This window comes from Arachis ipaensis, chromosome B10 (assembly GCF_000816755.2).
Source record: "Arachis ipaensis cultivar K30076 chromosome B10, Araip1.1, whole genome shotgun sequence".
NCBI lineage: Eukaryota > Viridiplantae > Streptophyta > Magnoliopsida > Fabales > Fabaceae > Arachis > Arachis ipaensis.
Genome location: NC_029794.2, coordinates 17,526,501 through 17,541,285, shown reverse-complemented (window position 1 = coordinate 17,541,285; position 14,785 = coordinate 17,526,501). Strand labels below are relative to the sequence as shown.

Here is a 14,785-nt window from a genome sequence, read left to right as displayed (position 1 = left end):
TGCCTTATTGGAAAGACAACTTGGTTCGACATTGTCTTGATGTGATTCACATTGAAAAAATGTGTTTGATAACATTATGCACACAATAATGGATGATGAGCAAACAAAGGACAACGATAAGGCTATGTTAGACTTGATGGACATTTGCAGGCGGCCAGTTTGAACTTAGACATAATTGTTAAGAGAATAATCAGAATCAAATTAGATCAATTAATATCATTTGTATTTATATAGCGTATCTGTATATTAATTGTAGGATTCTATGCTTTTATTACTTTGATTCTTCTAGCAGCTATACATACCCTTTGTACATTGTATTTTTCCTCAGACTGAATAATACACAAAACACTTTCTTTAGATTTGGTCTCTTGTTTATAACATGGTATCAAAGCATAGGTTTTTTTTTTCTATGAAAATTAGTTCATATCCCCGTTGTTTTTCCTTCTCCGACAATGTTCTTTGGCCTCACTTTTCGTTTACTTTTCGACGCTTTGGTTCGTCACTCTCGTTACCACCATGTTCGCCTCGCCGCCATCCGCCTGCCGGACGCGCCTCCATGAACCGTCGAAAGACGCTGCCGCCACCAAGTTCATCTCTTTCCAGATTCATCTTGAGCAGTTAGATTGGGCCTTCGATCAAACGGCCCAAAGCCATACACATGTCGCCTTGCAGCTGATCCGTTCCAACCCGACGGCCCGCTCATGGACTCAACCCGATCTGGTTAGCTGACCCACGTGTTTCCTTCCTCCATCTAGACGCTGCCACGTGTCACTGACGTGTAACCTTCCGACGCTGCCATGTGTCCTTCTTGGCTGACGTGGCTATTGACGTGGCATCTGACGTGGCCGCTGACGTGGCAGACAGTGGGACTCTCCCTAAGGTTTTTTGGTGAGCTATGTTCGATTCTACACTTCGATTTTTCCTTTTTTTTCTCCGAAATTGCAGTCTTCTCTCCTCTCTTTGATCTATGTGTCTACTATTATAGAAAAGTCAAATATTTTTACTGCCACAGACAGAAAGGATAAATGCTGTCGAAACTGTAATAGTTCCGGGCACTTCTTCTCTGACTGTCCTTTTGTTGAAGGTCGCACATGCCACCAAAAAGGTCACATTAGTTACCATTGTTCACAGTTGTTCTGCCATTATGGCAAGCTCTCGGGACATTTGATTACTATCTGTCCTACTCGCACACCACGTCTTGATCAACTCAAGTGTCATTCTCGTCCCAACTTCTCTAAGATTGTGCCTGATTCTACTGTTGCTGCTACTACTGAATCGATCACCTCTACTCCTCTCAACCCGTCTCCTGTCTCTCTATCTGATATTGCGTCTCTTCTTCAGCATCTTCTCTCCCTTTCTGATAATACCCCTGCTGCTTTTTCGACTCCTCCAGGTAATTCTAAATGGTATTTTGACTCGGGTTGCTTTAATCACATGTCTCTGTTGCGTAATCTTTTCTCGTCTCTGTCTACCACTACAAATGCACCTTCTGTCAATACTGCTAATGGTTCCCTCTTGCATGCAACATACAAGGGTTCTATCTCCCAGTCGACTCTTAATCTTTCTGACACTTATTATATTCTCAAATTAAACTTTAATCTTATTTCTGTTGGTCAACTTGTTGATCTGGATTTTGATGTCACTTTTTTCATTTTTTGTTGTCGTGTATAGATCCTCGGACGGGGACAAATCATCGGGACTGGGCATAAGGTCGGAAGGTTGTTTGAACTCGAAAATCTTCATATTCCTCCTGTACCAAATCTCTGTGCTGCTTCTTCTCCATCTACCCTTCACTTATGGCATCAACGTCTTACCCACAGCTCCTTAGGAAAATTGCGTCCTCTTGTGTCTCAAGGTGTTTTGGGTCAGGTTCCAAATGAATTTTTTGATTGCATTTCTTGTCAAACTGCCAAACAACCTGCTTTATCTTTTCACAATAATTCCTCTTTTGCTTGCTCTTGTTTTGATCTCATTCACTCTGATGTTTGGGACCCCGCTCCCACTGCTTCTATGGGCGAAGTTTGATACTTTGTACATTGTATTTTTTCTCAAATTGAATAATACACAAAACACTTTCTTTAGATTGGTCTCTTGTTTTTTACAATAATAATGGGCGGTGGGTTAAACTAAAGGCGGTGTTCTTTCTAACGAAGGACCAGAGACAAAATGTTTGTAGGTGGATTAGAGGATTAAGATTTTCTGATGGTTATGTCTCTAACTTAGGCAGGTGTGCAAACGTGTCATAGGATAAGCTTGCTGGGTTGAAGAGTCATGATTATCATGTATTCATGGAGTCTTTGCTTCCGGTCGCATTCAGAAAACTTCCAACCAACATCTAGAAACCCCTCACAGAAATAAGTAAGTTTTTTAGGGAGTTATGTGCTACAAAACTTAATATTAATGACCTCACAGTCATTGACAAGAATATTCTCATCATACTTTGTAAGCTAGAGAGGATATTTCTTCTAACTTTTTTTGACGTTATGAAACATTTAACATTCCACCTACCGTACGAAACAATACTATATGGGCCGGTCTAATTTCGATGGATGTACCCATTTGAGAGGATGATTGATTCATTCAAGCGAATCATGAAGAATAGAGCTCGGATTGAGGGCAGCATCTGTGAGGCATTCCTAGCTAAGAAAACTTTTGCATAATTCAAAGCTCTTCCTCTTCCTCCTCCTCATCTTCTGCTTCTTCTTCTTCTTTTTTTTATCATCATCACCACCATCTTCTTTTTTTCTTATTCATCTTTTCTTTCTTGTTTTACCTTCTCAAGTTTCTTCTTCTTTTACTCTTTCTTAACAAGAAAAAAACAAAAAAATCAAACAAAAAAGAAGAAAAAATACATAATGCTGTAAAATTACTTGAAAGAGGATGAACTTACATTCATTCAACTAAAAAAAAGAAAGAAAGAAGGAAAAAAAAAGAAGAAGAAAAAAATGCAGCATTAGAGAAAACATTTTTGTATAGTTGCAGCAAATTTCGGGGTAAAACTAAGACATTTAGATGTATTATTTAAGAATTTTCGGTGGATTTCTACTGATAAATTCTGCATAATTCAAAACTCTTCCTCTTTTTCCTCCTCATCTTCTGCTGCTTCTTATTCATCTTTTCCTTCTTGTTTTACCTTCTAAAAAAATACATATTATTACAAAATTAACAGAAAGAGGAAGAGGAAAAAAGTGCAGCAACAACAACAACAATTAAAAAAATGACCAAGAGGATAAAACACGGGAATATGAAGAAGGAACGCGAAGAAAAATGAGGAAGAGCACAAAGAAGAAGAAGAAGAAAGAGGAGGAGGAGGAACGCGGAATACAAACGTTGGAGGAGGAACGTCGTGATTTCACGCGTGCATTATGAAAGTGAATTTTATTGGATTATGATTAACTTGTATAAACTTATATGGCAAAAAGACTTATATATATAGCAGATCTCTAAATATTTTTATTAAATGTAAAACTTTATTCTTTAATTTTACCATCTTTTATATCATTAAGTCAAAATTTAAATATTCTAAGAGGCCAAAGTAGCTGTTTAGCCTTTATTTCCAATTCATGATTATACTTCAAACAATTAACATTTTTTTTTGCAGGATTAACCAACAAAAATGCTTTCGAATTATTTAAACGCTAACAAAAATATACCCGAATTTTATTATCGACAAAAATACCTTTAAATAATTTAAAAACACAACAACAATACCTAACAGTAAATATATATTTTTAAAAAATGTCTTAAAGATTGAATTTTAATATGATATGTTACAAGCATAATTAACAAAATGAGATATTATTATTATTCTTAAAATTTGGTATTTTTTTAAGTATATATTTTGTTGTGATTTTTTAAAAATATTATTAGTTGTTAACAAAAAATTACAAAAAATATATACGCAACGAAAATTACCAAATTTAAAGATAATAATATCTCATTTTTTAATCATGCTTGTAAAAAATTACATCAAAATTCAATTTCTAATGTATTTTTTTGAAAAATATATATTTAATGTTATCTAACATTAAATATGTATTTCTATCTAACATTAAATATGTATTTCATTTTGATATAATTTTTTGCGCTTGCTTTTTTAAAAAAAGAAAAAAAAAAAAAAACAGCAGAAGTGCAGGACACAAGACAAAGTGCGAGTGCAGTTACGCTTTCCATACGATTTGTTACGTATCAGGGAGACCTAACCAACAAACACAATAAGCCATAAACAATTGAACATTGAAACAACAGCACCACCCCCGGATCCAATCTTGCCGGAGAAATAAAACGCGGCGGTGGCGTCCCCACCGTGGTAACTAACTTTCAAAGCCTTTTAACCTAACAACCGATTAATTAAGCTAAGGAGTAAGGATCCTTCTGAGTTCCGACTACTTTGTGTTGTGTTGCGCGCATCGGAGGGAGAGATGTGGGTGTTTTACCTGATCTCGCTGCCTCTAACGACGGGTATGGTGGTAATGACTCTGAGGTACTTCGCTGGGCCCCACGTCCCTCGCTACGTCCTCTTCACCGTCGGATACACCTGGTTCTGCTCCCTCTCCATCATCATCCTCGTCCCCGCCGACATTTGGGATGTAAGTTTCAAACCCTTCTTCTCTTCTTCCGATTTCAATTCACGATCTGCTTTCGTTCTTGTTCATCGCTTGCAACTGTGTTGAGCTGGATTGCTTGATTGCATAATTGCTAGCTTTGTTTGATAAAGGAATTAGAGTTTAAGGGAGTCGAATCGATCTTAACTACCAGCTAGTAATTGTTACGCTTGTTGTTTTGATAAAACTTGATTCCATCCCAAACCCCTCTGCTTGGTAGGAAGAGATGAATGTAATGTGTTCTATCACTAACCATTTAGTTTAATCATAATTTTGCCATTCCAAGCATTTAAATTCACTTGGACTCTATTTCGCCGAACTCTATACAACTGATGTGAATGCGCCTGGCGCCTGGTGGGTGGAGGGGGGAGATAAGGTTCGCGAACGAAAATGGTTGTAGTGAGAGATTGAATCGCTTTAAAACCGAGGGAACAAATGCAGGTATTAGATTGCTTTTAACATAATTCCTAGATGCTGGTAATGGTATATGGAAGCGAATGTGTAGCAGTATCCAGACAATGTTTCCGCCTTAGGTAGTCTTAACTTTTGGAAATTACTTGGGCATGAAGATGTTCTTGATATCTGGGTTTTAAGTTAGAAGCTGGAAGAAAGATTTACAAGCATGAGTGTAGAGCAATTTACTTTAAGAATTGTACTGAGTGATGAAAATATTTATGCTACATTCGTTTTGTGGGCAAGGCAGCTGTATGACTTTTTATTTTGTAGTTTAGCTTGTATCAATTAAATCAAAGTTGTCATTCATGGTCACTTTGCTGCAATCTACTTCGACTAAATAGTTCTTGAGCTACTAAAGTAGCTATTTTCCCCTTCCTTCTTAAATGGAAGATGCTTGGAACTATAAGATAAGGAGTAGTGTGGTTAATTTGTCTTTATACATCATATTGAGGATCTTTATCCTCCATGTCCTTTGTAATATCCTTCTTTTGTTAATAATATTTATATAATGATTTTTTTATTACACATGCAGACATTGTCATCTCAACATACAAACAGAGGCATTTCTTTCTTTTGGAGCTGGTCATATTGGAGTACGTTTTTGCTCACTTGGTACGCTTAATGTAAAGAATTTATTATATGTTTGCATCACTTCCACATATGACTGTTTTTCTGCTCTCATTGCCAAACAGAGCACACTTCCAGAACTTGTTTTGAGTAAGCTGTCTGTGCACTTTGTCATGTGTACGATATTTGATCAAATCAAGTCAAAGTAACTATTTGATGTGAATGTATATAACCTTCATAGGCACTCATGATTAGATTAGTGTTATTTTTCTTTTGGTTGGAAACTTGGCACTATCTATCTGTTGGTATCTCTTCTACTCAATTTCCTTATGTAAGGCACAATGCATGCTGACCTTTTTCCCACTACAGATCATACTTTGAACTTTACCAGAAGAAATGGTGAACTGCACAACATGATTTGGTTATTATTTACAATAGTAAATTTTAAGCGATATTATGTATGTGGCCAAAATGCTATTTTGCTTTGTGTTGCTCTCATATGCTTGCCTTTGTACTAAGCATGATTATTTCAAGGAATTATTTAAGTAAAATTTACATATTAGAGATGCAAATTTCCTCATTTTAAATTATTTATCCTAAGCAGGGCTGTGGTGCCCCTTATTCAGGGTTTCGAAGATGCTGGGGATTTCACTGTATCAGAAAGATTGAAGACTAGTGTACATGCTAATTTGCTCTTCTATCTAATTGTGGGATCCATTGGCCTGTTTGGGCTTATTCTTCTCATTATGATGCACAAGACCTGGTTGGTTCTCTTTTCTTATCCTTTAACCCTTTCTAAAACTTTTTTTAAATGTAGATTTTAGTTGGTTGTAGTATGATGTTCGCCCTAAGTTAGTAATACCATCTTATATCTTTATTTTTATTTCTTTCCTTGGTTTTTTAATATTAATATTCTTGTTTTTGACTGTATATACGGTTTCCTTAAAGGCATGCATAAAAATCAAAGGCTTATGTGGTTTTTATTTTCTTGTTTGTAGTCTCATGATTTTAAATAGGAAAAATTGGAAATTAGGAAAACAATATAAATCCTGTTTCCTATTTTTATTTTTGTTTTTAATTATTTATTACCTCAACGAGAGCTCTAGTTGGTTTATACTTTGGTGTAAACAGGAAAGGAGGTCTTTTGGGATTTGCTATGGCTTGCTCAAATACTTTTGGACTTGTTACTGGTGCATTTCTTCTTGGCTTTGGTTTAAGTGAAATTCCTAAAACCATTTGGGTAAATGCTGACTGGACCACCCGCCAAAAAGTTCTTTCTCACAAAATTGCCAAAATGGCTGTCAAACTTGATGATGCTCACCAAGAACTTTCAAATGCTATTGTTGTAAGTGGTTAAATAAAGTTCTTAGGAAATTTTGTTATATAATTTTACCATTACAAAAGGAATCAGTATAAATGGATTTATTGAAAGTTTTGGATTTTGATAAAGTCCAATGTAGTCAATTGGTCAATTTAGCTGACCCACCTTGTTAGCTTTCCTTAATGTTTTGTACTCGCACCCAAGTTCCGATGGACTTTTCTTGTTTGAGTCGTTTCTTATATATATTTTTTTAAAAGAAACTGACTGTAGAACCTTTGCTACTAGTTGGCTGCACCAGTTGGATTTATATAAGTTATTGGTACATTAAACATATAGTTATTCTGAAACTTATATTCAAAGTAGGAATTGTTCTTCATGGAGCTGATTTTTGTTTTCTGTTTAGTATCTGTTGTCTTGGTTCTCCCCTTCTCTTTCTTAGCAAAAACAAATAGATTGTTTGTGACCTGTTGGAAGACTATTAAGGGGGTTGTTGATTCCAATTTATAACCAGGCAACTTCATAAGTTGCCTTTGCCATTTTACGCAAGTATTAATGCTTGTCAGAAGTATATAGGTGGCAGTTTTGGTGTATCCTATATTATTGGAATTGACTATCTTTTCTGTACATGGAGCATCACATGTAGAAATTATCATTATTTTTATTTGTTTGTGTGAGTTAGAGGAGGATGTAATATAAGGATAGATTTTCAGACAAAAATGCGTCCTTATTCTACACACTTAATCCAAGAAAAAATTGTGGAGCTTGAGGTTTATTGCTTTATTTCTATAGGTTGCTCAAGCAACATCGAAGCAAATGTCCAAGCGTGATCCTTTGCGGCCGTATATGAATGTCATTGATGATATGATTGCTCAAATGGTAAAGATATTACATCATTTGATTAAGGATTTGTTCTTGGTTATACAAGTTTTAACCTTTAGAATTTCAGTTTAGGGAAGACCCCTCCTTCAAACCACAAGGTGGTCAATTAGGGGAAAATGATATGGATTATGATACAGATCGGAAGTCAATGGCAACATTAAGGCGTCATCTTCGGAGTGCTTCTGAGGAGTATCAAAGATATAAAAGGTAAGAAGATGACCAATCCCGCCTCTTATTGGTGTTATTTACTTTTGAGGTTGTTCTGGAATATGGTGTCTAATACATCAGCAGTTAGTGTAGATTCAATTTATGGTCTTAGAATTACGATAAACACCCATCATATCACTTCATTAGGTCTTTCTCATTTAAAGTAAATACACTAATCAATCTTATAATTTCTCTGGTTAATTCTGCTTATTAATTTCAATATTTTGGTTTTTACTTGCACATGGGAAAGTTCATTTTTGCTTCATAGCTTCTACAAATATAAGTGACCTTGTAAAACCTGGCTTTTTTATGCTATCCTATGGTGAAGTGTATTCTTTCATGCTTACTATAGAATTAGAATCATTGATTTTATGTATGGTGAGAGTGGATATGCTGGCTTCTTAATTATTTAGTTGTAGCTCTTTTTAACATCCTTGCAACTAAGGTCACTTAAAATTTTCCTTCAGCAATAGCCAAATTTTATTTAATGCTGTTGCTCATGCAGTGAGTATGTGACTTATGTACTTGAAGCCCTTGAATTGGAAGATACAATTCAGAATTATGAACGGCGCATCTCAACTGGATGGTTTGGTTCAAATTTTGTTTTTTCACTCTGATGTTGTCTTATAATATATTGCATGTTCTTCCAGATGACTCGACAATTTATGCTTTAATTTCAGGGAATATAATTCAAGCATTAGACCTGCTCGGACTGGCAAGTTGGGATCCCTATTTGATACTTTAGGTAATTGTGAGAATCATTATTTAGCCACCCGCTTCTTCCTAACTTCACAGAATGTTTCTTCGCTGCATCTGCAGTAGCAGTGACCTTTTTTAATTGGTTAAAAATCTGCTTTTTATGTGTCACCAATTTTGGGTTTTGTTTCCATACCAGTCCCTAAACATGGATTTGAATCCTCTCGTTTATCCACAAGCCAATCAACTTCATTTATGGCATTAGGTAGTGGGCTTCTTTAGTTAGATCATACTCCGGTAGGTGGTAGCCCCATAGGGTGACCAGTCCACAAAGCTGTGACTCTATTTGATTTTAGGGACTTCTTTACGAATAATTGCGTATGTTGGGACCGATTTTAAAATTTTTGTCATGTAGGTAATAGTTCATATAATTATTCCTATAACCTACATCTCTTTTGATGAGTATGCAATATTTTGAGATTTGAGTTCTAATTATTCTCTGCAGAATTTTTCTGGCGATGCATTTTGAGTAAACAAGTTGCAAAAGGCCTGGCTGTTATCCTCGGTACCATGTCTGTTGCGATTCTTTTCGCAGAGGCAACTCTTCTGCCCAGTGTTGATCTATCACTTTTCTCCATTCTTATAAAATCTGTTGGAGGACAGGAGGTGTTTGTGCAGGTAGACCAAGTTTGTCTTAGATTTTGGTTTTCTCTAATTTGAACATTGAGATGCTGTATACAATTTTTTTTTCTGACATATTGAAAAGAAAGATTTTTATGAAGATTTGAGCCATGCATGCATACTATGAAACAGAAAATAACTCATTGAATTGTTTGGAGTCTGAATTATCAATGATTGGAGACATACCCCTAGAACTAATATGTGCAACAAATCTTGACTTTTGGAAGAGATGCATTTACTAAATAAAGAATTCAATCCATGCATGCTGTTCTTGTTGCTCTGATGATTTTTGATAGTTTGTTCTATCATCTGGCCTTCATGTGCCGGTGACTCGATATAACATTTTAAGGAAATCTGAAGTCTATTATTTCTCCTCTGCCTATTTAGCTCTCTCTCTCTCTCTCTCTCTCAAAAAAAAAAAAAATGATCCAGAGGCTTTTTAATTGGTACTTCTATGCAGCTACGGTAGCATCACGAACAAGGCCATTGCAACTGCTTACATGTTTCTTTTGTTGTCCCTGTACTGTCAGATGTTACTTTATTCGTAAATTGTAATAATTTGAATCACACGTTATTTAATGTTTCTGGTGACTCTCTGGTCTTCAAAAGGTTGCATGACATTGTATCTTCAATTTCTTCCTTAGGTGTTTGCTTTTATTCCTCTCATGTACATGTGCGTCTGTACATATTATTCGTTGTTCAAAATTGGAATGTTGATGTTCTACTCATTGACACCCAGACAAACCAGCTCAGTTAACTTGCTTATGATATGTTCGTAAGTATTATTTATTCATTTACATTACTACTCCCACTACCCTTTATGTTTGTTACTTGTTGCTCTTAATTACGAAATGAATCACAGTATCCTCATTTTACTTTTCCCAGGATGGTGGCTCGTTATGCTCCCCCAATCTCTTACAACTTTCTTAATCTCATTCGTCTCGGTCATAAGAAAGTGACTGTATTTGAGAGGGTAATTTCTTTATCTTATAAATGGACTGAAATCGCTGCATTGTTGTCTACTGTGAATAACTTTCTGTTGCGTCCTAATAATCCTGGAAATAACTGTTTCATAGTCCGAATCATTGGATGCATAACATGTTACATGACTGTCACAGACTGTAACTATACTACTATGTATTCATAGGTTTATTTGCCTAATATTATTCCTCTTCTTTATGTTCTCTTCTAGATACAAATAACTTATTTTTCTGAGCATACCATGATTTTACTGTTCTGTATTTAGTTTTACACAAATTGTATGTTCGTTCAAAGTGGGCTAGAAACTGCTAAATTATCTGAAGTCTAAATTTTTCATCAGAACATGTTTACTTCCTTCTTGGTATTTCATTTTAACCGGCTACACAATGTGGCTATTATTGCAGCGAATGGGGAACATTGACAATGCTGTCCCTTTCTTTGGCGATAAGTTTAACAAAATCTATCCACTTATTATGGTTGTATACACACTTTTGGTTGCGAGCAACTTCTTTGACAGAATGTTCTCCTTTCTGGGGAGCTGGAAGAGATATATCTTCAAAACCGAAGCTGAGGATAGGGATGGGTTTGATCCATCTGGAATAATTATTCTTAAAAAGGGTATGTAAGTGAGGACTTACAATGCTGTTAAAGGACAGAAATACAATATCAGAAGTATTAAATAATGATTTTCTGATACTTGCACATTATTTATTGTTGTGTTATTTGCAGAGCGGTCTTGGCTTGAACAAGGTCACAAAGTAGGGGAGCTGGTTGTTCCACTGGCAAGGAATTTCAATGGTGTTGATATTGAATCAGGCAACAATTTTAAGGTAACATGGACATGCCCCCAAAAAAGTGGAAACGAATTTTACTTTATTTTTTAATTGGGTATAAAGTATGCTTTTTATTCCTGAGGTTTGTGATTTTTTTCCAAAAATGCCCCTAATGTTTAATTTCATTCAATTTTGTCCCTAACTTCGATTTGTGTCAAAATTATCCTTGGTGGTTAACTTCATCTAAAACATTAGGGATAAAATTGAAAATGTCCAGGGATAACTTTGACACAAATCGAAAATGTTAGAGACAAAATTGAATGAATAAAAAATTTTAGGTTTAAAATTGAATCAAATTAAACGTTGGTATTTTTGAAGAAAAGCACAAACGTTATGGACAAAAAACATACTTTATCCTTTTTAATTTGTCATCTAACATATCCAATTTAAATTAAACCTAGTTGTTGTTTCAATAGAGACTACTATTTCTCTATTGCAACAAGTCTCTACTCACCTCATGCCTTGTTTGTTTAGGAGACGAATGGCATCGAAATGAAGACAAGTTCCAAGTTAATCTCCGAGGAAACAAATGGAAGTCTCTCTAAAACTTGGAAGGAAGAAACAAGCAGTAGATATGGTTCGAGCAGGGAGGCTATCAGCAACAAGTATGCTGCCATTAGGGAGCAGGGTAAACCGAAACCCGAGGAAGCCATGGCGGCTTCTTCGAATTCAGAGCTCGATGAAGGAAATGATAGTTCGAGTCATAGCATGGGACGACCACCTTTGGGTTTGTCTTCGACTTGGCAAAACATGAAGACAGGTTTTCAGAATTTTAAGGCCAACATAGGAGCCAAAAAATTTATGCCGTTAAGACAAACACAAATACAGGAAAATAATGTCTCCCATGCTTCCTCTTCTGAATCCCTTGATGAAATATTTCAGAAACTCAAAAAGCCTTCCTCGGATCAAGTTAATTATCATGATGATAATTGAGAGTTGTGACGGAGGCACAATACATGTGGTTCCTTTTGGGAAGAATGTGCACGTTCTCTTAACATTGGGAATGGTGGTCCATATTCCATAATATCATGTACAGTAATGGGAAAATCGTAAATGTTGATGTTCACAGAAGTGAATTATAACTAATTCCCCAATTCAGAGTAAAATGGGCATGGGAAAGATATATTGATATTGTGCTACACAGGAACTTGTATACATTAGAAATCATATCTCATACAAAAAACATCCATCCAGTGGTGAAAGAATACAAATTGTACCAGTTGATTGCATCTTTTTTTTTTTTTTTGAGATTTATTTCGTACTTTTTCTTGTGAATTTACTCCCCCAATTGGGTATAAGATGAAATAAAATCCAAATTCTGGCTAAATACTAGTTCTCTACGGTTGCAATTAAAGTGGGTTGGGACTTGGGAGTTAAGGATGGTAACACCATCTGAACTTTCGGGTACCCGTCTCGTCCCAACACGATTAGATGAAATAATTATCCAATCCAGCACCGGCTGAGTTGTAAAATCGCTTTTATCCATCTAATACATATATGATATAATGATAATTATTCCATAAAAAAATTAATATAAAAACATAATGTTATAAATACGATTTTTGTTAAACATACATGTATATTGTTATTCATTCATACATGTATTTTGATGTTATATTCTAAATTTTATTAATACAAACTAAAACAATGGCAAAAGTATATTTAAGATGGGTAAATACTTAAAGAGTGAGAGTACAAATTTCCAATGCACATGAGTAGGAGTGAGTCAAAATCTGAATAGGAAAACATAAGACCGAGCAGGATCAGATATTGCCAAAATTCGTCCATTGTCATCCCTGTTAGGAGACATCTATCTAGGAATTGGTGTAGGCTGTGGAGTGAGATGCAAGAAGCGAGTAAGATTTTATCCAAGTGTGATTGATATCTAGTTAAGTGTGACAAAGATGAAGATGTTGAGATGGATAAGTAGTGATATAGGTATGAACAAAACAAGAAATGAAAGTATAACAGAGAAGGTTGAAGTAGTGCCTATTCTAAAAAAGATGATATAATCTCATTTCAGGTGACGAATAATAGAGAAAGGCCTAAAATGATCATACAAGAGGTGGACAAAGGAGATTTACGAATCAATATTCTTACTGTAGACATGATACATAATAAAGCACAATGCAAATGACATTGTTTAATCTGGTAGCCGATCCCGTCTAGTAGGATATAGATTTGTTGTATTGTGTTGTTGTGATTGATATCTAATTGTTCGATGTGGTTGGAACTTGGAACAGTTTTGCAGCAATAGCATCAAACCGTGAGACCACACATAACCTCTGCTAAATTCCACAGCACAGAGCTGGATTCAAGAGTACTTGACTAAGATCTAGGCTGCGAATTTTATTCAGAGGAAAAAGCAATAGATTTCAGTATTATATGAATGAAATAATTTTATTAATCTAATAGTAAAATCCTAGAGGATTCGGATTCAAATTACAATGATAATATCCCTTTTGCAATCGAAATGTAAAGAAAGAAAGACTCCAAGTTCCCTTTTTCCTTTTATTTTTTGGTCCACAGCGAGCCAAACTTGAAATCCACCGAATTATGATATTATATGCAACATAAACATCACCACCAACCCTTTTTTGTTTGGTGGAAAATAAAATAAAAAAGAAACCACTAAGCTCGTCCTTCCATTTGAGTGATGGAATTCTTGGAGTCCTTTTTATTAGTCAACTTAAGAACCTTTGACCAAAACCCATCTTTTTTCTTCCTTCCCCATCTTTCTCCACTCCCATGATCCCTCTCTCTAACTCTTCCCCTCGAAGCAAAAGCAAGCGATCTACTCTTCTTCAAATTCAACCCATAATTGAAACTTACCATACAAGAAACCGAATCCCCCGCCGCATGGGATGCGTTTCGCCGGAACTTGACTCCACGGTTCCCCGATAAAACTTTATTCGATGATGCACAAACACTGACATCGACACCAGAAGAAAATTGTTGAGGAGAAGTAGGAGAAGAAGGAGGAGAAGGATAAAAATAAGTAGGGTCAATAAATTTGTTGGTGTTATGGTTGTTGGTATAAAGTTGTGAGAGTTTGTCCCTTAAACATGAAGAGCACACACCGGGTACTCTCTTATCATTTGGATGATCCTTACACCCGGATCCACACTCTGACAACTTCATTTGATTTCTTCTTCTTCTTCTTTCAACAACTCTTACACACACGCTTGTGCATTGTTATCTTAGTGGTTTTTAAATTTATAGAGATTCAACGGTCAAAGATAACACACAAGCACACGTGTACATTGGAAGGTTCCTATTGGTTGCTTCATCTAAAATCACAACTCAAAAAGAAAAAAAATCAACTAGGAAAATAAAGTTTTAATACTTATATTATTATTATTATAATAAATTTAATTTAATCAATCTACTAAATTAGTCAAAATGTAACAGTGTTATAATTAAGAATAAGAATGAGATTATTGTGTTAAGACAGCGTTCAATGTAATCCATCTTCTAGATTTCATTTATTTCTTTATGGAAAGGAAGTGACATATGCATGTATATGCACAATCTCGATGAAGATTTATTAGTATTTATAT

At 35.4% G+C, this 14,785-nt stretch overlaps 2 protein-coding genes across 2 annotated transcripts; one reads left to right on the top strand and one right to left on the bottom strand.

The window, feature by feature from the left end:
* LOC107622969 (LMBR1 domain-containing protein 2 homolog A) lies at positions 4,132 to 12,454 on the top strand. The gene is made up of 14 exons (XM_016325054.2): positions 4,132 to 4,589; positions 5,593 to 5,672; positions 6,232 to 6,390; positions 6,759 to 6,972; positions 7,738 to 7,824; positions 7,895 to 8,034; positions 8,540 to 8,620; positions 8,715 to 8,779; positions 9,236 to 9,408; positions 10,056 to 10,186; positions 10,297 to 10,384; positions 10,797 to 11,010; positions 11,122 to 11,222; positions 11,700 to 12,454. Exons 1-14 carry the CDS (start codon positions 4,422 to 4,424, stop codon positions 12,156 to 12,158), a joined length of 2,160 nt encoding a protein of 719 aa, XP_016180540.1. The 5' UTR covers positions 4,132 to 4,421; the 3' UTR covers positions 12,159 to 12,454.
* On the bottom strand, positions 13,607 to 14,419 carry LOC107624236. Its single transcript, XM_016326719.2, has one exon. The coding sequence runs from the start codon at positions 14,364 to 14,366 to the stop codon at positions 13,857 to 13,859; it is 510 nt and encodes a 169-aa protein (XP_016182205.1). The 5' UTR covers positions 14,367 to 14,419; the 3' UTR covers positions 13,607 to 13,856.

Excerpts from the sequence above, each read along its gene's own strand:
- LOC107622969 (XM_016325054.2), top strand. The coding sequence starts at position 4,422 with ATGTGGGTGTTTTACCTGATCTCGCTGCCTCTAACGACGGGTATGGTG. Across the intron at positions 8,621-8,714 it reads CGGCGCATCTCAACTGGATG|GGAATATAATTCAAGCATTA; the intron begins GTTTGGTTCAAA and ends CTTTAATTTCAG. Across the intron at positions 8,780-9,235 it reads ATCCCTATTTGATACTTTAG|AATTTTTCTGGCGATGCATT; the intron begins GTAATTGTGAGA and ends TATTCTCTGCAG.
- LOC107624236 (XM_016326719.2), bottom strand. The coding sequence starts at position 14,366 with ATGAAGTTGTCAGAGTGTGGATCCGGGTGTAAGGATCATCCAAATGAT.